This window comes from Ranitomeya imitator, chromosome 2 (genome assembly GCF_032444005.1).
Source record: "Ranitomeya imitator isolate aRanImi1 chromosome 2, aRanImi1.pri, whole genome shotgun sequence".
NCBI lineage: Eukaryota > Metazoa > Chordata > Amphibia > Anura > Dendrobatidae > Ranitomeya > Ranitomeya imitator.
The window spans coordinates 630,377,158-630,403,409 of record NC_091283.1 but is presented as its reverse complement, the minus strand read 5'-3'; the positions used below and the strand labels follow the sequence as shown (position 1 = coordinate 630,403,409).

Below are 26,252 nucleotides of genomic sequence, written 5' to 3'. Positions count from 1 at the left end.
TCTCATATCATGTCGGGTTTAGGAAGGAGATAGCAAAGCCGGCAATTGAATTACCGGCTTTTAAGCTATCTCGCACTGGATGAAATATTAAAATATATATATATTTATACCTATTCTATGTGTACACATTTATTCTACCTATTCTATTGTAAGCTGCCAGTGTTATTTTACTGTACACCGCACTGAATTGCCGGATTGTCTCTCTAACACCGCTGCGAATTTCTCGCAAGTCACACTGCTGGTCCGTGTGTAATCCGAATTTTTCTCACCCCCATAGACTTTCATTGGCGTATTTTTTGTGCAATACGGTGACAAACGCAGCATGCTGCGATTTTTCTACGGCCGTAGAAGCCTTATAATACAGATCAGTAAAATACGGCAGATAGGAGCTGGGCCATAGAGAAACATTGTACCGTATGCAATCCATATTTTCAGCACCTCTCTTACGTCCGTAAAACACGGTATTGTGACGCCGGCTTCATAGGGAATGAATGGAGAGTCGGTCGAGTATGTGAACCGCCTCACCACACAATGCCGCCTTCTGCTGATCAATAAGTCATAGGTAATCACTTCCACTGGAAAACCCCTTTAAACTGACAACAATGTATATTCTACCATAAAACCCCACCAAGGAGTCCTATAGTCTGGTAAGCTCAGTAATAGTAGGAGGAGCCCATACACCCTAGTGGTTAGCAGCAGCCCGGACTCAATACTGGGGCTACCGGAGAACCTACAATGGGCTCATTTACTAGGAAGTGACTAGAATATCTTGACACTGATGGTCCTGTCAGCTGTCCAAACAGCCTGGGCTCAATAAAGACCACCTCTTCCCAGACTTCACCCTACTTCAGCAACGATACAGTCCTGTGCTTTCCCAAGTGCTGGCTTCAGCTGAGCGATGACATAGGCTTTCCACGGGACAGAATGAGGCGGCCATTTTCTCGTGGTCCTGAAGACGTCTTTTGCAGCTGACCCTCTTGCTCGTTTTGGCCGGGTAGGGAATAAGCGCAGGACGCATCCGCACTATTGCAGCACGTCACCGGAGACTACAGACAAAACAGGTGCGCCGACATTTTGTTGTGGTCCTTTGTTGACCGGCTGCAGACACACGACTCCCGGGACATTGGGTGCTCTCAGTTCCGCCTCCAGAGAGTGGCTCGGGTGCCTGCTCCTAGAGGTAATACCTAACGGTGCTGCACGGTGCCGTGTATGAGGCGGGTCACAAGGGGCAATGCTGCTGCTGTGCGGCGCCTGCTCTAGAACTCGGTGCATGGACGTTGTTTGTTTTGTGCCCCCAAGTATAATTAGATTAGGACAAGCCCCCATATCAACACAAGGTCTTTTGCATTATTACTATCAGAAATGGTAAAATATTTAGAATCGAGAGTCCTCGGTACCAAGTGCTATATACCTGTACCAGAAATGGAGGCATACATATGGGCCCTAGGCATCGACCGGCGAGCTTGTAGGAGTCGGACCCTACTGATACATGAAGTGGCGCGGACCCTACTGATACATGAAGTGGCGGGGACCCTACTGATACATGAAGTGGCGCGGACCCTACTGATACATGAAGTGGCGCGGACCCTACTGATACATGAAGTGGCGGGGACCCTACTGATACATGAAGTGGCGGGGACCCTACTGATACATGAAGTGGCGGGGACCCTACTGATACATGAAGTGGCGGGGACCCTACTGATACATGAAGTGGCGCGGACCCTACTGATACATGAAGTGGCGAGGACCCTAATGATACATGAAGTGGCGCGGACCCTAATGATACATGAAGTGGCGGGGACCCTACTGATACATGAAGTGGCGCGGACCCTACTGATACATGAAGTGGCGGGGACCCTACTGATACATGAAGTGGCGCGGACCCTACTGATACATGAAGTGGCGGGGACCCTACTGATACATGAAGTGGCGGGGACCCTACTGATACATGAAGTGGCGGGGACCCTACTGATACATGAAGTGGCGGGGACCCTACTGATACATGAAGTGGCGGGGACCCTACTGATACATGAAGTGGCGGGGACCCTACTGATACATGAAGTGGCGGGGACCCTAATGATACATGAAGTGGCGGGGACCCTAATGATACATGAAGTGGCGCGGACCCTACTGATACATGAAGTGGCGGGGACCCTACTGATACATGAAGTGGCGCGGACCCTACTGATACATGAAGTGGCGGGGACCCTACTGATACATGAAGTGGCGAGGACCCTAATGATACATGAAGTGGCGCGGACCCTAATGATACATGAAGTGGCGGGGACCCTACTGATACATGAAGTGGCGCGGACCCTACTGATACATGAAGTGGCGGGGACCCTACTGATACATGAAGTGGCGGGGACCCTACTGATACATGAAGTGGCGCGGACCCTACTGATACATGAAGTGGCGCGGACCCTACTGAAACATGAAGTGGCGCGGACCCTACTGATACATGAAGTGGCGGGGACCCTACTGATACATGAAGTGGCGCGGACCCTACTGAAACATGAAGTGGCGCGGACCCTACTGATACATGAAGTGGCGCGGACCCTACTGATACATGAAGTGGCGGGGACCCTACTGATACATGAAGTGGCGCGGACCCCATATCAACACAAGGTCTTTTGCATTATTACTATCAGAAATGGTAAAATATTTAGAATTGAGAGTCCTCGGTACCAAGTGCTATATACCTGTACCAGAAATGGAGGCATACATATGGGCCCTAGGCATCGACCGGCGAGCTTGTAGGAGTCGGACCCTACTGATACATGAAGTGGCGCGGACCCTACTGATACATGAAGTGGCGGGGACCCTACTGATACATGAAGTGGCGGGGACCCTACTGATACATGAAGTGGCGGGGACCCTACTGATACATGAAGTGGCGGGGACCCTACTGATACATGAAGTGGCGCGGACCCTACTGATACATGAAGTGGCGGGGACCCTACTGATACATGAAGTGGCGGGGACCCTACTGATACATGAAGTGGCGGGGACCCTACTGATACATGAAGTGGCGGGGACCCTACTGATACATGAAGTGGCGGGGACCCTAATGATACATGAAGTGGCGGGGACCCTAATGATACATGAAGTGGCGCGGACCCTACTGATACATGAAGTGGCGGGGACCCTACTGATACATGAAGTGGCGCGGACCCTACTGATACATGAAGTGGCGGGGACCCTACTGATACATGAAGTGGCGAGGACCCTAATGATACATGAAGTGGCGCGGACCCTAATGATACATGAAGTGGCGGGGACCCTACTGATACATGAAGTGGCGCGGACCCTACTGATACATGAAGTGGCGGGGACCCTACTGATACATGAAGTGGCGGGGACCCTACTGATACATGAAGTGGCGCGGACCCTACTGATACATGAAGTGGCGCGGACCCTACTGATACATGAAGTGGCGGGGACCCTACTGATACATGAAGTGGCGCGGACCCTACTGATACATGAAGTGGCGGGGACCCTACTGATACATGAAGTGGCGCGGACCCTACTGAAACATGAAGTGGCGGGGACCCTACTGATACATGAAGTGGCGGGGACCCTACTGATACATGAAGTGGCGCGGACCCTACTGAAACATGAAGTGGCGCGGACCCTACTGATACATGAAGTGGCGGGGACCCTACTGATACATGAAGTGGCGCGGACCCTACTGAAACATGAAGTGGCGGGGACCCTACTGATACATGAAGTGGCGCGGACCCTACTGAAACATGAAGTGGCGCGGACCCTACTGATACATGAAGTGGCGCGGACCCTACTGATACATGAAGTGGCGGGGACCCTACTGATACATGAAGTGGCGCGGACCCTACTGAAACATGAAGTGGCGCGGACCCTACTGATACATGAAGTGGCGCGGACCCTACTGATACATGAAGTGGCGGGGACCCTACTGATACATGAAGTGGCGCGGACCCTACTGAAACATGAAGCGGCGCGCACCTTACTGCTAAAAAATTAGAGGGGCTGTGACGTCACCCCTACACCAGCGCTGCACATCGTGCTGGAGCTGAGGGAAAGTGGCATGGAAATCCCAAAATTAGCAACATTTTTGCACAACCATGTGTTTCACAAATATTTTGAGACTTTTTAAAGTAATTTATGCCAGAGTTCTGTCAAAATTGCCGTGCTAAATTGGTACCATGATATTCTGGATTTGGATTCTGGATAGGTTTCCCCCCCAGGGAATGTAAATCATAAGGGGTTACTGCCCTCAGTAGTCACAGCACTGTGCACCCTACATATATATCATTTTATTTATTATTTAATTAAGAAAAAAGGGAAACAAGAACAATTGGGGGTAGCACAGCTGTAGCCGGGGAGGTATGGTGCAACATAGGCTACTTTCACACTAGCGTCGTACTCGGCCCGTCGAAGTGCGTCGGGCTGACGTACCGATGCTAGCAGTGAATGCGCCGCACAACGGGGGCAGCGGATGCATTTTTCCAGCGCATCCGCTGCCCCATTTTGAGGTGTGGGGAGGTGGGGGCTGAGTTCCGGCCGCGCATGCGTGGTCGGAAATGGCAGACCGTCGGCAACAAAAAACGTTACATATAACGTTTTTTGCTGCCGGCGGTCCCCCACAACACGGCGCAACCGTCGCACGACGGTTGCGACGTGTGTCAATGCGTCGCTAATGTTAGCCTATGGGGAAAAAACGCATCCTGCAGACAACTTTGCAGGATGCGTTTTTTCCCTTAAACGACGCATTGCGACGTATTGGAAACGACGCTAGTGTGAAAGTAGCCTAACTCAAAATTCCCTAATTGAACCACTGGCGTTACTAAGCTTTTTCTATATTTGTGCAGGGATCTGCTTGACATTCAGGCCCTCTGGTCTCTGGCAGCCATGATTGTCTAGATGGAGCTGAAGACGCCTCTGTCAGGCCTGGTAAGTGGAGGACTAGCCCTATGGCAGATACATATGCCGTCCGGTCCTAGGACAAACCACCATGCATTCTGCCACTTGCTTCACTGACTGAACACCCAAGGATTGTGCAGGCTCCTCATCCATTACCTTATGTTAGTAGGGCTGCCCTTGTAACCGGCATGACATTTTATGTCGATGGTTCCCTAAAAGCTGTAAAGCTTCTCTTTCCGGTGACTGGGAGAAGAGCCACTTGTACCACAGCCAGACAGCATTTAGCAACCTTTCATGTGTTATATAGCAGAGGTGAGGAGGTTATGACTAGAGATGAGCGAATTTGATTAGCTCCCTCCTTATTCGGCAAGCTATAGCGCTTACCGAATAAGCTGCAGAGGGAACCCGGCTTCCTGGATCGCTCCAGCTGATCGGCCCCACGGCTGCATGTGTCGCGGCTGTGTGACAGTCACAACCCACACAACACATGCATGGAGAGCCTGTTTGTTGGGCTCAGGATGGAGCTGAGTGAGGACTTGCTTTTTTTGTGGATTGAGTTGAAGCTTTTATTGGGAACATTTTACATAATGTTTGGGATCACATTTATCCGGCGCCCTGCGCTTAGCACATACTTTGGGGTTTCCATGTAAATCTCCAAGTGACATGACAGAAGAATCCTCCAGGGATCCATTCACTGTAATGAGGCAGCAGAGTTACTCTGGACTCAGTCTGGCCTCCATTCAGCGGTGTCCTTTGATACAGTGCACAAAACTGGCCAACCACTCTTTTATGCAATCCTAAAAATACGGACACCGGATCACAGGTAAGACGGCATCCACAGTGCCTCCATCGGCCTCATTATAGGGAAACTTCAGCCAGAGGTTCCGTCTGAATCACGTATTTCAGAGATTTACATGGAAACGCCGGTGTAAGCGCTCAGCGCAGGATAAATGTGTGCCGAGCCTTACTGGGATTTTTGTGAGGCAGAATGAAAACAATCAGTAGCAGGTCAAGAATTGGCAGACATTATAACAGCTTTTAAAGGGAACCTGTCACCCCCAAAATCGATGGTGAGGTAAGCTCACCGTCATCAGGGGCTTATCTACAGCATTCTGTAATGCTGTAGATAAGCCGCCGATGTTACCTGAAAGAGGAGAAAAAGAGGTTAGATTATACTCACCCAGGGGCTCCGATGGGTGTCTCAGGTCCGGTCCGGAGCCTCCCATCTTCATCAGATGACGTCCTCTTTTGGTCTTCACACCGCAGCTCCGGCGCAGATGTACTTTGTCGCACGACGGATGCGATGTATGGCCATACGTCGCAATGCGTCGCTAATGCAAGTCTATGGAGAAAAAACACATCCTGCGGGCAACTTTGCAGGATGCGTTTTTTCTCCAAAACAACGCATTGTGACGGCCGTCATAAGACGGAAGTGTGAAAGTAGCCTAAGATGTCAGAATGTCACTGTCCATTTCTTTATGCAGGATGGAGAGTATATAGCAGGACACAAGGACATTGTGATGGAGAACCATATGCATCATATGTCACTAGGTAAGCAGAGGGTTATCAATTCTTGTGAAGAAATTTTAAATATCACCCAGGAACACCCAACTTCCAGCAAAACGTACTGTAAAATTAATGTATTCTGTATCTTCTGAAGGTGGGACTACAGAGAAAAATTCATCAGAGAGATGTCACACTCCTCTCGTTTCAGAGGAAAATCATCAAGTATGTGACATTGACTTCTATTATATTTTAGTACATAAGAACCAAGGGATTGAGGCAAACTTTTTCCATGTGATTATTTTTTTTGTTTCTCAGGGTGAAGATCTGATTGATATTAAAGTAGAAGTTATTGAGGAAGAAGAAGAGGAGGAAGAAGAGATGTATGTGATGGATGATCAGCAGTGTAAAGAAGAGGAAAGTCCTGTAGAGATCAGCCCAAGTAAGTAATGGCTGCCCTATACATAAGAATCCAGCACTTTATCTTACACCTTACTCCTATAGAAAAAAATATATAGTATTTGCCGAGTCTCAACCGCTGCTCTCCAAGTATAAGAATTCTGCTTTTGATCAAAACAGATCATGTAATTTACAATGTAAGTTAATTTGATATCTTTTCCACAGGTAAAATCATGACCTATTGTGTTTTTTTTACATTTTCTACCATTAGCTTGTGCTGCAGAAATATTCCCCTTTTTAGTTCCTCATCAAAGACTTGAGTCTACTTTAGACTTTTTTTTCTGAAAACTTTTTTTTCTTCATTTTTGTTAAATTCTGTAAGATTTAGCAAATTTTTGCAATATGTATAGTCTGGCCAAATTTGTAGAAATAAATGAATTGGCTACCCTTATTGATACATGGGCATCTTATATCAGTTTACATCAATCCACTTTAGGACTATATTGAAGAATATTGTCAATTAATAATCACATGCAATGTATTGTTACTGTTTCTCATTTAGCTAGATCAATGAAGAGAAATAAAGAGCTTCAAGAGATATGTTCAAGTCCTCTTTCCTCCCCAGATGATGCAGAGGAAGAAGATAATCTTGATGTCCAACTGGATCATCAGGTATCATTAATGGAAGTCTCAATAAAGTGTCAATAGTTTAAAACCAGAATTATTTGTGTATCATTACTTTTTTTATCTATTTAGGATGAAGATTTTTTTGATATTAAAGTTAAAGTTGTTAAAGAAGAAGAGGAGATGTCAGATATGGAAGGTGATGTGCAGCTCAAAGAGGAAGAGATTCCAGTCGACATCAGCACAAATATGCCCCAAACTCTTCACAGTAGAGATCCACCATTTGATTCCTCAAATAAAGAGGAACATTCTCTTAATACAAGCACAGATAACTTTCGTGGAACCCTATATCCTTGTTCTGAATGTGGAAAGTACTTTAAAAAAAAGGCAAATCTTATCCGACATCAGAGAATTCACACAGGGGAGAAGCCATTTCCATGTTCTGAATGTGGAAAATGTTTTACCCAGAAATGTGACTACATTCAACACCAGAGAATTCACACTGGTGAAAAGCCATTTTCATGCTTAGATTGCGGGAAATCATTTACAAAAAAGTCCAATCTTGTTGAGCACCAGAGAATTCATACAGGGGAAAAGCCATTCTCATGTTTTGAGTGTGAAAAATGTTTTGCAAGAAAATCTGAACTTTTTCGACATGAGAGGAGTCATCACACTGGCAAGAGACTGTTTTCATGTACTGTGTGTGGGAAACGTTTCACTCAGAAATCTGATTTAATGCAGCATCAGAGCCTTCACACAGCACAGAAGTGTTATTCATGTTCTGAATGTGGGAAGTGCTTTACATGGAGGTATAACCTTGTCAAACATCAGAGAGTCCACACAGGGGAAAAGCCATTTCCCTGCCTCGAGTGCGGGAAGTGTTTTACCAAGAAGTGTAACCTTGATGAACATCAGAAAATTCATGCTGGGGAGAAACCATTTTCCTGTTCTAACTGTGGGAAATGTTTTACATCAAAATCTAACCTTGTCACACATCAGCGAATTCACACGGGGGAGAAGCCATTTTCCTGTTCTCAGTGTGGGAAATGTTATACAAGGAAGGCTAACCTTGTTGAACATCAGAAAGGTTGTGAAAAGTAACAGTAGTCACTGTTCCCTCCATTTGTCACTCACTACTTAAGAAAACTCATGAGTAAAAGAAATGCTATGGATTAAAATGTTAACACGATCACACTAAATATGTCACCGTATGTTTTGTATTATAGGATGTACCTTACTGAATGATGCATCCCAGATTTACACAGCAGAAAGTAGAAAAAAAAACCATTTCGTACTAATTGAAAATTTCCTGGCGGTGGCCATAGCATCAGTTTTATGCAGATTGTCCAACTCCACGCTGTATAATCCTGAATGCTTATTGGATGAAGCAGATCAGGTGATGTGTATTTGTATAATGAGGGAGGGTGTGACCTAAGGATACAACATCCTTAGTCAAGGTGTGCAGAATTATTAGGCAGCTTTCTTTCCTCCGGCAAGATGGGCCCAAAACGATTTAACTGATTCTGAAATGTAAACATTTTTACAAAAAAATTTGTTGCAAATAGTCAAGTCACAAAAAATGTGTTGAGTAAAAAATAAAGAAGCATATCTAACTGCCAAAGATAGAAGAATCAAATGTGTAGCGACGAGTAGGCCATTATCCTTCAGTGCTGTCATGTTCCAGAACTGCAACCTGCCTGGATTGTCCAGAGTACAAGGTGTTCAATGGTCAGAGACCTGGCCAGGGTAACGAAGGCTGAAACCCGAACACAACTGTACAAGACAGAGGAGTTGAACCATCAAGATTGGGACAAGAAGACAGATATTTCAAAGGTTTCATGGACTGATGAGATGGAGTCTTGATGGACAAGATGGATGTGCCCATGGCTGGATCAGTAACAGGCACAGACCACCACTTCAACTCAGACGTCACAAAGGTGGAGATGGGGTACTGCTATAAGCTGGGATTATTAAAAATGAGTTAGTTGGACCTTTATGGGTTGAAGGTGGTCTCAAAGTTAACCTGCACACCTATTGCCAGTTTTTAAAGGGAACCTGTCAGGCGTTTTTAACTAAAAGAGCCACCTTGTGCAGCACTAATGCTGCATTCTGTCAAGGTGGCTCTTGTAGTTCGGGTCCCGGCAAACTCTGCAATAATCGCTTTTATAATTTGTCCCTGATACATTGAAATAGCCCTGGGGGCATGTCTTTTCCCCCGGACAGAAATGCCTCCCAGCCGTCACTCAGGGCCTCTGTTCGCCGCCTCCTCTTCATTAGCGTCCCCGGCGCCTGCGCTGTTTTGTCTTTCGAGCATGCGCAGTTGCGCTGCCCTTCGAACTTACAGCGCAGGCGCCGGGGACGCTAATGAAGAAAGAGGAGGCGGCGCACGGCGGGCAGAGGTCCTGAGTGACGGCTGGGAGGCGTTTCTGTCTGGGGGGGCGGGGGAAAGGTTCCCTTTAAAAGACACTTTCTTCAAGCAATGGTACAGGAAAATGTCTGCAACTTTCAAGAAAACCATGATATTTATGAAGAACAATGCTCCATCGCATGCATCAAAGTCTCCACTTGGCTGCCAGTAACAATCTTAAAGATGAAATAATAATGACATGGCCTGACATAAACCCTATTGAGCACTTGTGGGCCCTTAAAAGGAAGCTGTCATGTGAAAAACGCTATTAACCTGCAGATATAAGGTTAATCCTGAATGCTGCCAGGGGGAATAAAGTTCAAAGTGAGAGTGCTGGGCAGGTTCAGAATGCTATTAACCTGGAAATTAACCAAATATCAGTAGGTTACTAGCGTTTTTTTTAAGTGACAGGTTCTCCTTTAAACTGGAGATTTACTGTAAATGAAAACGGTACATAAGTGTATGGGAGGTTGTGGTTGGTGCTGCCCAAAAAGTTGTGACAACAGATTAAGAAACTGACACTCCATAGATGGAAAGGTTATGACTGTTATTGAAAATAATGGGGCTATACCGGGCACTGATATATTTTTTTAAATGTCAGAAATGTATTTTTGTACATTTACAGTTGTTTGGTTATTCTCACTTTAACAGGTAAAAATAAAGAAAATTTATATTTTTCATTTAGTTGCATAATAATTCTGCACACATACCGTATATACTCGAGTATAAGCCGAGAATTTCAGCCCATTTTTTTAGGCTGAAATTGCCCCTCTCGACTTATACTCGAGTCATACCCAGGAGTCGGCAGGGAAGGGGGAGCGGCAGCTGTGTAATAATACTCACCTGCTTCTGGCGAGGTGTCCCTGGTTCTCCAGCAGCTTCTTCCTGTAGTGAGCGGTCACATGGTGCCGCTCATTACACTTATGAATATGGACCCGACTCCCTTCCCATAGGGGTGGAGCCGCATATTCATTACTGTAATGAGCAGTACCATGTGACCCCTTAATACAGGAAGAAGCTGCCGGCACCGGAGAACCAGGGACACCGCGCCAAGAGCAGGTAAGTATAACGCAGTGCACGATATTCATCTGCTCCCCGTTCAGCCGGCTGCTGCTGCGTCTTCCCCGTCCTCTGCAGTGATGCTCAGGTCAGAGGGCGCGATGATGCGATTAGTGTGTGCGCCACCCTCTGCCTGAACGTGAGTGCAGAGGACGGATAAGACACAGCGGCGCCCGTCGGTGGAACGTGGAGCAGGTGACTATAGCAAGTGCCGGGGGCCTGAGAGGTGAGTATGTGATTTGTTTTGTAATCGCAGCAACAGCATATGGGGCAAATATCTGTATGGAGCATCTTATGGGGCCATGTGCAGCATTATATGGGGCAAATATCCGTATGGGGCCATGTACAGCATTATATGGGGCAAATATCTGTTTGGGGCCATGTGTGGCATTATATGGGGCAAATATCTGTATGGAGCATCTTATGGGGCCATGTGAAGCATTATATGGGGCAAATATCTGTTTGGGGCCATGTGTGGCATTATATGGGGCAAATATCTGTATGGAGCATCTTATGGGGCCATGTGAAGCATTATATGGGGCAAATATCTGTATGGCGCCATGTGCGGCATTATATGGGGCAAATATTTGTATGGAGCATCTTATGGGGCCATGTGCGGCATTATATGGGGCAAATATCTGTATGGAGCATCTTATGGGGCCATGTGCAGCATTATATGGGGCAAATATCTGTATGGAGCATCTTATGGGGCCATGTGAAGCATTATATGGGGCAAATATCTGTATGGAGCATCTTATGGGGCCATGTGAAGCATTATATGGGGGCAAATATCTGTATGGAGCATCTTATGGGGCCATGTGAAGCATTATATGGGGCAAATATCTGTATGGCGCCATGTGCGGCATTATATGGAGCAAATATCTGTATGGAGCATCTTATGGGGCCCATCATGAACTGTATGTAGCATTATTTGGGGCTCCTGATTCAATATGGATATTCAAAAACACTTAACCTACTGATGTCGGAATTAATTTTACTTTTATTGGTATCTATTTTTATTTTTGTAGCTGCTGCATTTTCCACCCTAGGCTTATACTCGAGTCATTAAGTTTTCCCAATTTTTTGTGGCAAAATTAGGGGTCTCGGTTTATATTCTGGTCGGCTTATACTCCAGTATATACGGTAGATATTCTATGAAGAAAGAGAAAACCTCACTTTTACTTATCCAGGTCTATTAACCTTTTGGATTGACCAACAGCACTGTAGTAAAACAAACAAAAGAATACAGCATCTTCTGTAGGGGGCTGTTTATGCAAACACTTGGACTATGAGCTAATAGCCTAGAAAATTAAAGGGCAGGTAGGATTCAGTGCTAATTAATTACTTGCCCTTTAAATTTGTAGGCCTTTAGCCCAGGAGAGCCATCTTTAATAATTATTACGTTAGGATCCCATCAAAGAAAGTTACGCCTAAGTACTTTCATTTTCTAAGTACCGTATATTCTATATAGCAGTTATACTATTAGCAATTGGATGAAAATATAAAACTTAACCTTTACTGGGTATATATAAAAATCAATTCACATACAACACATGAAAAACAGGGGAAAGGAGAGGACCCTTGTGCAATTGTGAACACTTACCAACACAGAAACGGGGAAAGGAAAGAAATACAAAAATTACTGACAGTGCTAATTGGTCACTATTCCGTTGACCATATATGCTGAGCTAGTAGCTCATTCTAGTGGCAAATACCATACTAGATGCAATAAACATGCCAGATTTTCAGTACAGGTAGTGGGTGTAACAACCAGTACTCTTGTAATATATGGAGATGCCTGTAACTGTCAATTAGCCATATAGAATTAGTGAGATACTCTTCTGTGGTTTATGCGCATATCCCGGTATGCCGTCTCTTTATACCATGGATTATCTATCCCACATATGTATCCATAGTGACTTGTCATGGCTGTTGACCCAATTATTGGTTAATATGTCCAAACCATATAATTGCAACCCTTTAGAAGTTACTAAGTAAGCATGTCTTACTAGTTAGCCACTGTCATTGGATTATAGCAGCAAAAAGGAGGCTTTTCAATCAAATCATTACCAAAAACATGCATCTGTACATAGAAAAGCTGGGATTATGCTGCCCCATAAATCTTTGTCATGAGCATCCCCTTTAATCAGTATAGTGAGGTCATTATATTTTTGCATCAAGCTCAGTTATCATCAGGCGCCAGCATGTGCAAATTTGCATTATTTGTAAAGCCCATCAATATGGGTAGATCTCACCCGAAGTTGGAGAGAATCATTTTATCTCTCAAGAGGGTAAGAAACGGAGACGCCAGATCTAATGGAGGCTTTCTTAAGGTACCTTCACACTCAGCGACGCTGCAGCGATACCGACAACGATGTCGATCGCTGCAGCGTCGCTGTTTGGTCGCTGGAGAGCTGTCACACAGACAGCTCTCCAGCGACCAACGATGCCGGTAACCAGGGTAAACTTCAGGTTACTAAGCGCAGGGCCGCGCTTAGTAACCCGATGTTTACCCTGGTTACCATCGTAAAAGTAAAAAAAACAAACACTACATACTTACCTTCCGCTGTCTGTCCCCGGCGCTGTGCTTTCCTGCACTGACTGTGAGCACAGCGGCCGGAAAGCAGAGCGGTGACGTCACCGCTGTGCTTTCCGACTGGCCGTCGCTCACAGCCAGTGCAGAGAAGCACAGCGCCGGGGACAGACAGCGGAAGGTAAGTATGTGGTGTTTGTTTTTTTAACTTTTACGCTGGTAACCAGAGTAAACATCGGGTTACTAAGCGCGGCCCTGCGCTTAGTAACCCGATGTTTACCCTGGTTACCAGTGAAGACATCGCTGAATCGGCGTCACACACGCCGATTCAGCGATATCTGCAGGGAGTCCAGCGACGAAATAAAATGCTGGACTTTCTGCAGCGACCAACGACATCACAGCAGGATCCTGATCGCTGCTGCGTGTCAAACTGAACGATATCGCTAGCCAGGACGCTGCAACGTCACAGATCGCTAGCGATATCGTTCAGTGTGACGGTACCTTTACCCTCTTGAGAGATAAAATGGCTTAAAGCACAAGCCCCTATCAGACATTTGTGCTAATGACCTGGCCTCCAACTTTATAGAGAAAATAGACAATATCCATCAGGAAATCCACTCCCACCAAGTTCAGTGACTCCCATCCCTCCCTGCATTTCCCCTGGCTCACTCCACATTCGATCCCATCACAGAAGAAGACTCCAGGCTCCTCTCCTGACTACATGCACCACCGACCTCATTCTCTCACACGTCCTCCATTGTCTCTCCAGTCGTCACAACTCACCTAACTACAATCTTTAATCTCTCCTCTGGCATTTTCCCCTCCTCCTTCAAACACTCTATCATTACTAAAGAAACCCATTCTCGACCCATCCTGCACAACTACAGACCAGTCTCCAATCTCCCCTTCATCTCTAAACTCTTGGAGCGTTTGATATACTCCCGCCTTACCCGTTACCTCTCCACTCCCTCCTAGACCTTTCACAGTCCAGTTTCCGCCCCCCTCATTCGACAAAAACTGCATTCCTCGAAGTGACCAATGACCTTCTGACAGCAAAACATAATGGTGACCACTCTCTGCTCATTCTTCTCGACCTTTCTGTAGCTTTCAACACTGTTGACCACTCTCTCCTACTCTAGGCTCTAGTCACTAGGCATTAAGGACACTGCTCTCTCCTGGTTCTATCTTTCTGACCGCTCCTTCAGTGTTCTGTTCACTGGCTCCACTTCATCTCCTCTTCCTCTCACTGTCAGGGTAACTCAGGGCTCAGTCCTTGGCCCCCTTCTCTTCTCCCTCTACACAACCCCAATTGGACAGACCATCAGCAGATTTGGCTTTCAGTACCATCTTTATGCTGATGACACACAACTATACACATCATCCCCTGACCTTACCCCTGCTGTACTACAGAACGCCACTGACTGTCTGCAGTCTCTAACATCATGTCTGCTCTCCATCTGAAACTCAACCTCTCCAAAACTGAACTACTTCTGCTCCCGCCATCTACTAACCTCCCTAAATTTGACATTTCCCTCTCTGTGGGTAGCACCATAATAACACCTCGGCAGCAGGTGATCTGTCTGGGTGTTATGTTTGACTCCGATCTCTCCTTCACCTCCCAATTACAATCTCAACCGCTCGTGCCACTTACACCTAAAGAACATCTCTAGAATCCGCCCTTTTCTCACCATGGAAACAATAACCCTCACTGTCGCCCTGATCCACTCCCGCCTGGACTACTGTAACGTTCTATTAATTGTCCTCCCCCTCACGCGACTTTCCCCTCTCCAGTCCATCCTTAATGCAACAGCCAGGGTCGTCCATCTGGCTAATCATTACTCGGACGGGTCCGCTCTTCGCCAGTCGGTACACTGGCTGCCCATTCATTACAGGATACAATTCAAAGTACTTGTTCTCACCCACAAAGCTCTCCACAGTGCGGCACCCCCTTACATCTCCTCCTTCATTTCTATCGGCCTAACTGACCGGAGCGCTCTGCAAATGACTTTTGACTAATCTCTGCACTAATCCGTACCTCCCACTCCCGACTCCAAGACTTCTGCCGGGCTGCGCCAATCCTCTGGAATGCTCTACCCCAAGATATTAGGACCATCCACAATTTGCAAAGTTTTAGGCGCTCGCTCAAAACACATTTGTTCAGAGCGGCCTACCACGTTCACTAATCAAAGTCATTTTATGTTTGTGTGTAGCCCTTTCACTATCTCCATCTATCCCCCGCCCACTGAAGATGGCTGGACCATCATTGTAAATACACACCTGTACTTTGTATCTCCCCCACCTCATTGTAGGTTGTAAGCTCTCACGAGCAGGGTCGTCTTATTTCGCTTTAATTATTGTAATGTTAACGTTGTTACTTATGACTGTTATGTTTGAAACTGTTAAACTGTGAAGCGCTGCGGAATATGTTGGCGCTACAGTCATGGCCAAAAGTATTCACACCCCTGCAATTATGTCAAATAATACTCATTTTCTTCCTGAAAATGATTGCAAACACAAATTATTTGGTATTATTATCTTCATTTAATTTGCATTAAATGAAAAAAAAACACAAAAAGAATTGTCCTAAAGCCAAATTGTATATAATTCCACACCAAACATAAAAAAGGTGGTGGACAAAAGTATTGGCACTGTTCGAAAAATCATGTGATGCTTCTCTAATTTGTGTAATTAATAGCACCTGTAACTTACCTGTGGCACCTAACAGGTGTTGGCAATAACTAAATCACACTTGCAGCCAGTTGACCTGGATTAAAGTTGACTCAACCTCTGTCCTGTGTCCTTGTGTACCACATTGAGCATGTAGAAAAGAAAGAAGACCAAAGAACTGTCTGAGGACTTGAGAAACCAAATTGTGAGGAAGCACGAGCAATCTCAAGGCTACAAGTCCATCTCCAAAGACCTGAATGTTCTTGTGTCTACTGTGCGCAGTGTCATCAAGAAGTTTAAAGCCCATGGCACTGTGGCTAACCTCCCTATATGTGGATAGAAAAGAAAAATTGACAAGAGATTTCAACACAAGATTGTGCGCATGTTGGATAAAGAACCTCGACTAACATTCAAACAAGTTCAAGCTGCCCTGCAGTTCGAGGGTACAACAGTGTCAACCCGTACTATCCGTCAGCGTCTGAATGAAAAGTGACTGTATGGTAGGAGACCCAGGTAGACCCCACTTCTTACCCCGAGACATAAAAAAGCCAGACTGGAGTTTGCCAAAACTTACCTGAAAAACCTAAAACATTTTGGAAGAATGTTCTCTGGCCGGATGAGACAAAAGTAGAGCTTTTTGGGCAAAGGAATCAACATAGAGTTTACAGGAGAAAAAAAAAAAAAAAAAGGCATTCACAGAAAAGAACATGGTCCCTACAGTCAAACATGGCGGAGGTTCCCTGATGTTTTGGGGTTGCTTTGCTGCCTCTGGCACTGGACTGCTTGACCATGTCTGAAGACTACCAACAAATTTTACAGCATAATGTAGGGCCCAGTGTGAGAAAGCTGGGTCTCCCTCAGAGGTCATGGGTCTTCCAGCAGGACAATGACCCACAACACACTTCAAAAAGCACTAGAAAATGGTTTGAGAGAAAGCACTGGAGACTTCTAAGGTGGCCAGCAATGAGCAATCTGACATTTTGGAGAGCTCAGAGTGTAAGATAGATTGGAACGAAGATAGTAGGTCAGCAATGATCTAAGGTGGAAGTAAAACACCCGCTAGGGCCACGGGGTACTCGGACGGTTCTTAAAGGGCTGGTCACTGGAGCAACGGATCCGATCTGTGGCCCTGGGCGTGCAATAAATGGGATGAGGGAAATGTTAGTAGGGGATTGTTCGTGATGCCACCTGTGGTATTTGGCTATAAATGGCCAACACTGCTTAGGGAGTCTGCTGGGGCCGATGGTGATACAGCTGTGATGGTTCTACTCCACACAGGCAGAGTGGGGGGCCCCAGGGCTACCAGACCAGTCTATGAGGGGTTGTGGATGTTGGGGCACAGGAATAATTGGGACTGTAGTTTCTTTACCTTTAAATGTAGGTGCAGTCCGGAACACAGGTAACAGGTGATATTAGAGATCCAGGCAGCCTGGAAGCAGTTCAGAATTCCCCTAGCCAGGTGAGGTTGGAAGGGTCCCTACCGCGCTGCTCTCTGGGTTCCTGATGCTTGTAGTTCTCAAGTCCCTCTCTCAGTCTGTCCACTTAGTGAAACACTACCTGCATGGCAGGCAGCATGAGGCTTTTCCAGGTGGCACTCCTGGGGTGAGCTCAGTCGCAGCTCCACTTCCAGACTCTCCTCACATGCTTCCTCTCCCTTCACGGTCTCTCACTAAACTCACTAACCATGCCTCCAGACCCCAGGCTCCTCTCACTGTCCCTACACACTAACAGACTGCCAAACCCTGCCCCCAGGCCAGAATTTTATAGGGAAGCTCCCCTGCAATTGGCTTAGAGCTCCCCCTTCTGGTCTGGAGCCAGGACGGTGTTGCATGTCAGTATTACCTAATTAAGGGATCCCTCTTTGCTTCCAGGCATGACATAACCTCCCCCCTGTGAGGAAGGCAATGCCATTTTGGCAACAAGACCCCTGGGGAGCCACAGAAGTACATGGGATATACAGTCATGGCCAAAAGTATTGACACCCCTGCAATTCTGTCAGATAATACTCAGTTTCTTCCTGAAAATGATTGCAAACACAAATTATTTGGTATTATTATCTTCATTTAATTTGTCTTAAATGAAAAAACACAAAAAGAATTGTCCTAAAGCCAAATTGGATATAGTTCCACACCAAACATAAAAAAGGGGGTGGACAAAAGTATTGGCACTGTTCGAAAAATCATGTGATGCTTCTCTAATTTGTGTAATTAACAGCACCTGTAACGTACCTGTGGCACCTAACAGGTGTTGGCAATAACTAAATCACACTTGCAGCAAGTTGACATGGATTAAAGTTGACTCAACCTCTGTCCTTGTGTACCACATTGAGCATGGAGAAAAGAAAGAAGACCAAAGAACTGTCTGAGGTCTTGAGAAACCAAATTATGAGGAAGCATGAGCAATCTCAAGGCTACAAGTCCATTTCCAAAGACCTGAATGTTCCTGTGTCTACCGTGCGCAGTGTCATCAAGAAGTTTAAAGCCCATGGCACTGTGGCTAACCTCCCTAGATGTGGACGGAAAAGAAAAATTGACAAGAGATTTCAACGCAAGATTGTGCGGATGTTGGATAAAGAACCTCGACTAACATCCAAACAAGTTCAAGCTGCCCTGCAGTCCGAGGGTACAACAGTGTCAACCCGTACTATCCGTCGGCGTCTGAATGAAAAGGGACTGTATGGTAGGAGACCCAGGAAAACCCCACTTCTTACCACGAGACAAAAAAAAAAGCCAGGCTGGAGTTTGCCAAAACTTACCTAAAAAAGCCTAAAACGTTTTGGAAGAATGTTCTCTGGTCAGATGATACAAAAGTAGAGCTTTTTGGGCAAAGGCATCAACATAGAGTTTACAGGAGAAAAAAAAGAGGCATTCACAGAAAAGAACACTGTCCCTACAGTCAAACATGGCGGAGGTTCCCTGATGTTTTGGGGTTGCTTTGCTGCCTCTGGCACTGGACTGCTTGACCGTGTGCATGGCATTATGAAGTCTGAAGACTACCAACAAATTTTGCAGCATAATGTAGAGCCCAGTGTGAGAAAGCTGGGTCTCCCTCAGAGGTCATGGGTTTTCCAGCAGGATAATGACCCAAAACACACCTCAAAAAGCACTAGAAAATGGTTTGAGAGAAAGCACTGGAGACTTCTAAGGTGGCCAGCAATGAGTCCAGACCTGAATCCCATAGAACACCTGTGGAGAGATCTAAAAATGGCAGTTTGAAGAAGGCACCCTTCAAATATCAGGGACCTGGAGCAGTTTGCCAAAGAAGAATGGTCTAAAATTCCAGCAGAGCTTTGTAAGAAACTCATTGATGGTTACCGGAAGCGGTTGGTCGCAGTTATTTTGGCTAAAGGTTGTGCAACCAAGTATTAGGCTGAGGGTGCCAATACTTTTGTCTGGCCCATTGTTGGAGTTTTGTGTGAAATGATCAATGTTTTGCTTTTTGCTTCATTCTCTTTTGTGTTTTTTCATTGAAGACAAATTAAATGAAGATAATAACAAATAATTTGTGTTTGCAATCATTTTCAGGAAGAAAATGAGTATTATCTGACAGAATTGCAGGGGTGTCAATACTTTTGGCCATGACACACACACGCATATACATATATATACACACATATATCTATATATATAATTGTCTAAGGGTTTTTCCGTCTGTCTGTCTGTCTGTCTGTCCTGGAAATCCCGGCTCTCTGATTGGTCGAGGCCGCCAGGCCTCGACCAATCACAGACCGGCACAGCATCGACGTAGAAATCCCGCGTCTCTGATTGGTCGAGGCCGCCAGGCCTCGACCAATCAGCAACGGGCACAGCGATGATGATGTCATAAAGGACGTAGAAATCCAGCGTCTGATTGGTCGAGGCCGCCAGGCCTCGACCAATCAGCAACGGGCACAGCGACGATGATGTCATAAAGGACGTAGACATCTCACGTTTCTGATTCAGCGACGGGCACAGTATCGACATAGATGTCATAATGGTTGCCATGGCGACGATGATGTCATAAAGGTTGCCTCGACCAATCAGCGACGGGCACAGTCTGCCGCGAATTCTGGAATCATCATTGTCCATATACTACGGGGACATGCATATTCTAGAATACCCGATGCGTTAGAATCGGGCCACAGTCTAGTATATATATATATATATATATATATATATATATATATATATATATATATATATATATATATATATATATATATATACATACATACACATACACACACACACACACACATATACATATATATACACACATGCTAATAACCAAGAAAAATTATCTTTCACAATTGGTGCAGAATCCAACCAGAGGAGCAGCACTTTTAGACCTAATACTATCTAATAGACCTGACAGAATAACAAATCTGCAGGTGGTTGGGCATTTAGGAAATAGCGACCACAATATTGTGCAGTTTCACCTGTCTTTCACTAGGGGGACTTGTCAGGGAGTCACAAAAACATTGAACTTTAGGAAGGCAAAGTTTGAACAGCTTAGAGATGCCCTTAATCTGGTAGACTGGGACAATATCCTCAGAAATGAGAATACAGATAATAAATGGGAAATGTTTAAGAACATCCTAAATAGGCAGTGTAAGCGGTTTATACCTTGTGGGAATAAAAGGACTAGAAATAGGAAAAACCCAATGTGGCTAAACAAAGAAGTAAGACAGGCAATTAACAGTAAAAAGAAAGCATTTGCACTACTAAAGCAGGATGGCACCATTGAAACTCTAAAAAACTATAGGGAGAAAAATACTTTATCTAAAAAACTAATTAAAGCTGCCAAAAAGGAAACAGAGAAGCACATTGCTAAGGAGAGTAAAACTAATCCCAAACTGTTCTTCAACTATATCAATAGTAAAAGAATAAAAACTGAAAATGTAGGCCCCTTAAAAAATAGTGAGGAAAGAATGGTTGTAGATGACGAGGAAAAAGCTAACATATTAAACACCTTCTTCTCCACGGTATTCACGGTGGAAAATGAAATGCTAGGTGAAATCCCAAGAAACAATGAAAACCCTATATTAAGGGTCACCAATCTAACCCAAGAAGAGGTGCGAAACCGGCTAAATAAGATTAAAATAGATAAATCTCCGGGTCCGGATGGCATACACCCACGAGTACTAAGAGAACTAAGTAATGTAATAGATAAACCATTATTTCTTATTTTTAGTGACTCTATAGCGACAGGGTCTGTTCCGCAGGACTGGCGCATAGCAAATGTGGTGCCAATATTCAAAAAGGGCTCTAAAAGGGAACCTGGAAATTATAGGCCAGTAAGTCTAACCTCTATTGTTGGTAAAATATTTGAAGGGTTTCTGAGGGATGTTATTCTGGATTATCTCAATGAGAATAACTGTTTAACTCCATATCAGCATGGGTTTATGAGAAATCGCTCCTGTCAAACCAATCTAATCAGTTTTTATGAAGAGGTAAGCTATAGGCTGGACCACGGTGAGTCATTGGACGTGGTATATCTCGATTTTTCCAAAGCGTTTGATACCGTGCCGCACAAGAGGTTGGTACACAAAATGAGAATGCTTGGTCTGGGGGAAAATGTGTGTAAATGGGTTAGTAACTGGCTTAGTGATAGAAAGCAGAGGGTGGTTATAAATGGTATAGTCTCTAACTGGGTCGCTGTGACCAGTGGGGTACCGCAGGGGTCAGTATTGGGACCTGTTCTCTTCAACATATTCATTAATGATCTGGTAGAAGGTTTACACAGTAAAATATCGATATTTGCAGATTATACAAAACTATGTAAAGCAGTTAATACAAGAGAAGATAGTATTCTGCTACAGATGGATCTGGATAAGTTGGAAACTTGGGCTGAAAGGTGGCAGATGAGGTTTAACAATGATAAATGTAAGGTTATACACATGGGAAGAGGGAATCAATATCACCATTACACACTGAACAGGAAACCACTGGGTAAATCTGACAGGGAGAAGGACTTGGGGATCCTAGTTAATGATAAACTTACCTGGAGCAGCCAGTGCCAGGCAGCAGCTGCCAAGGCAAACAGGATCATGGGGTGCATTAAAAGAGGTCTGGATACACATGATGAGAGCATTATACTGCCTCTGTACAAATCCCTAGTTAGACCGCACATGGAGTACTGTGTCCAGTTTTGGGCACCGGTGCTCAGGAAGGATATAATGGAACTAGAGAGAGTACAAAGGAGGGCAACAAAATTAATAAAGGGGATGGGAGAACTACAATACCCAGATAGATTAGCGAAATTAGGATTATTTAGTCTAGAAAAAAGACGACTGAGGGGCGATCTAATAACCATGTATAAGTATATAAGGGGACAATACAAATATCTCGCTGAGGATCTGTTTATACCAAGGAAGGTGACGGGCACAAGGGGGCATTCTTTGCGTCTGGAGGAGAGAAGGTTTTTCCACCAACATAGAAGAGGATTCTTTACTGTTAGGGCAGTGAGAATCTGGAATTGCTTGCCTGAGGAGGTGGTGATGGCGAACTCAGTCGAGGGGTTCAAGAGAGGCCTGGATGTCTTCCTGCAGCAGAACAATATTGTATCATACAATTATTAGGTTCTGTAGAAGGACGTAGATCTGGGTATTTATTATAATGGAATATAGGCTGAACTGGATGGACAAATGTCTTTTTTCGGCCTTACTAACTATGTTACTATATACACACACACACACATATATATATATATATATATATATATATATATACATACATACACACACACATATATATACATATATACACACACATATATATACACACACACACACATATATATACACACACATATATATATATATATATATGCATTAGGACTGGTGGCTACACAGCTTCACCCATGTACCATATCACTTTCATTGGTTGTACTGCATTTAAATAACAGCAAAAGTCATGTAGCAGCACCAGGATGATGCTATAAGTGAACCGTGGAGGGCTACCTGCGGCCTCAAAGTGGTTGTGGAACATGCACCTATGCTGCTCTGGCGGTGTTCTTTTTTTTCCTACTTAAACTTTGCTTTGGTCGTTACAACTTTTCCCATTTCCTTATATACTTCGAACAGTCACTGCCTATGTTTATTGTCCACAGCACCCTCTGCAGTGGCCTTCTCTATACATAATTATTTCCCGTGACCAGGTAGCCACTGTCCCTTTCTTTTGTGAACTTTCACCTCTATATGTGTATTGATTCTATTAGTATATTATTCTATACAAATATTAAAGTCCTGCATCTATCCAGTCTAAGGTTTTGTACATCAATTGACACATATTGGAATTCAGTACATGGGCATGAAAGGCTGAATCATATGGGTTTAGGGACGACAACACTGGATCTTCTCAAGGCTATGCATTTAACTTATATTTTGCGACTTTGAAGATAATTTAACAGCCTTATTGAAATTGCTAAAATTTGACCGACCTGGTTTAGGCCTCATTGTTGCACATAAGTATCTATAATATAACGCTGGGAGTGTCACTCTGTCCGAAGCCTTTATAGACTGCGCAAGCGCCGGCGCAGTCTGGACCCCACAGAGTGACGCTCCCAGGAGATCGCGGTATGCGTAAGCACTGAACGCACACCGCGATCTCCAACGGATTGCAGGGATGCGCCAGAAGGGTGAGTATGAGCTATATTCACCTGTCTGTCCCGTTCCAGCGCTGCGTGCGGCTCCATGTTCCAGGTCCTCTGCCTGTGACGTTCACAGTTCAGAGGGCGCGATGACGCGCTTAATGCGCGCCGCCCTCTGACTGAACAGTCACAGCCAGAAGACCCGGAAGAGAGCGGCACGCAGCGCTGGATCAGGGCCAGGTGAATATAGCAAGTGTCGGGGGCCTGAGCTAGCGGCGATATCGGCACCTGACCCCCACAGCGCGCCGGTGTCCCCGCCTGCTCAGGCCCCCCAGCACTCGGCGCACAGCGACGATAGGTGAGAATGGTATTTTTTTTTATATATCGCAGCAGTATATGGGGCATACACTATGGAGCATCTTATGGGGGCCATAAGCCTTTATGGAACAGTGTACGGGGCATACACTATGGAGCATCTTATGGGGCCATCAACCATAATGGAGCAGTGTACGAGGGCATATACTATGGAGCATCTTATGGGGCCATCAACCATAATGGAGCAGTGTACAAGGGCATATACTATGGAGCATCTTATGGGGGCCATAAACCTTTATGGAGCAGTGTACGGGGGCATATACTATGGAGCATCTTATGGGGGCCATAAACCTTTATGGAACAGCGTACGGGGCATATAATATGGAGCATCTTATGGGGGCCATAAACCTTTATGGAGCAGTGTACAGGGCATATACTATGGAGCATCTTATGGGGGCCATAAACCTTTATGGAACAGCGTACGGGGCATACACTATGGGGCATCTTATGGGGCCCTCAACCATAATGGAGCAGTGTACGAGGGCATGTACTATGGAGCATTTTATGGGGACCATCAACCTTTATTGAGCAGTGTACGGGGGCATATACTATGGAGCATCTTATGGGGGCCATAAACCTTTATGGAGCAGTGTACGGGGCATACACTATGGAGCATCTTATGGGGCCATAAACCTTTATGGAGCAGTGTACGGGGCATATAATATGGAGCATCATATGGGGGCCATAAACCTTTATGGAGCAGTGTACGGGGCATATACTATGGAGCATCTTATGGGGGCCATAAACCTTTATGGAGCAGTGTACGGGGCATATAATATGGAGCATCTTATGGGGGCCATAAACCTTTATGGAGCAGTGTACAGGGCATATACTATGGAGCATCTTATGAGGGCCATAAACCTTTATGGAGCAGTGTATGGGGGCATATACTATGGAGCATCTTATGGGGGCCATAAACCTTTATGGAGCAGTGTCTTTATGGAGCAGTGTACGGGGCATATACTATGGAGCATCTTATGGGGGCCATAAACCTTTATGGAGCAGTGTACGGGGCATATAATATGGAGCATCTTATGGGGGCCATAAACCTTTATGGAGCAGTGTACAGGGCATATACTATGGAGCATCTTATGAGGGCCATAAACCTTTATGGAGCAGTGTACGGGGCATATACTATGGAGCATCTTATGGGGCCATAAACCTTTATGGAGCAGTGTACGGGGCATATACTATGGAGCATCTTATGGGGGCCATAAACCTTTATGGAGCAGTGTACGGGGCATATAATATGGAGCATCTTATGGGGGCCATAAACCTTTATGGAGCAGTGTACAGTGCATATACTATGGAGCATCTTATGTAAATGTAAATTCTACTTAAGGTACCGTCACACTGAACGATATCGCTAGCGATCCGTGACGTTGCAGCGTCCTGGCTAGCGATATCGTTGAGTTTGACAGGCAGCAGCGATCAGGATCCTGCTGTGCCATCGTTGGTCGGAGCAGAAAGTCCAGCACTTTATTTCGTCGCTGGACTCCCGCAGACATCGCTGAATCGGCGTGTGTGACGCCGATTCAGCGATGTCTTCACTGGTAACCAGGGTAAACATCGTGTTACTAAGCGCAGGGCCGCGCTTAGTAACCCGATGTTTACCCTGGTTACCGGCGTAAACGTAAAAAAAAACAAACACTACATTCTTACATTCCGGTGTCTGTCCCCCGGCGCTGTGCTTCTCTGCACTGTGTAAGCGCCGGCCGGAAAGCAGAGCACAGCGGTGACGTCACCGCTGTGCTTTCCGGCTGGCGCTCAGTCAGTGCAGAGAAGCACAGCGCCGGGGGACAGACACCGGAATGTAAGAATGTAGTGTTTTTTTGTTTTTTTACGTTTACGCTGGTAACCAGGGTAAATATCGGGTTACTAAGCGCGGCCCTGCGCTTAGTAACCCGATGTTTACCCTGGTTACCAGGGGACTTCGCATAGTTGGTCGCTGGAGAGCTGTCTGTGTGACAGCTCTCCAGCGACCACACAGCGACGCTGCAGCGATCGGGATCGTTGTTTAGATCGCTGCAGCGTCGCTAAATGTGACGGTACCTTTAGAGTATCTTTCAAATCTACCAGTCTTCATAGTAGATGTGAGGAGTATTGCAGGCACTACAAGTTTCCACTTATCCACAGGATGGGTCATGACTAGTAGATCGGTGGGAGCCTCACGACGGCACTGGTCAAAACACTTTATCCAAAAGTTCTATAGAG

The 26,252-nt window shown here is 45.4% G+C and overlaps 1 protein-coding gene across 1 annotated transcript in view; it reads left to right on the top strand.

The window, feature by feature from the left end:
• LOC138666763 (zinc finger protein 850-like) overlaps positions 1–8,617 on the top strand; it is a 146,806-nt gene extending 138,189 nt beyond the window's left edge. Inside the window, exons 16-20 of the mRNA XM_069754938.1 lie at positions 4,903–4,932; positions 6,387–6,453; positions 6,563–6,847; positions 7,367–7,476; positions 7,561–8,617. Of these exons, the coding sequence (XP_069611039.1) occupies positions 4,903–4,932; positions 6,387–6,453; positions 6,563–6,847; positions 7,367–7,476; positions 7,561–8,529 (1,461 nt within the window). The 3' untranslated portion in view covers positions 8,530–8,617. The remainder of the gene's footprint in view (positions 1–4,902; positions 4,933–6,386; positions 6,454–6,562; positions 6,848–7,366; positions 7,477–7,560) is intronic.
• Positions 8,618–26,252: the final 17,635 nt, after the last annotated feature.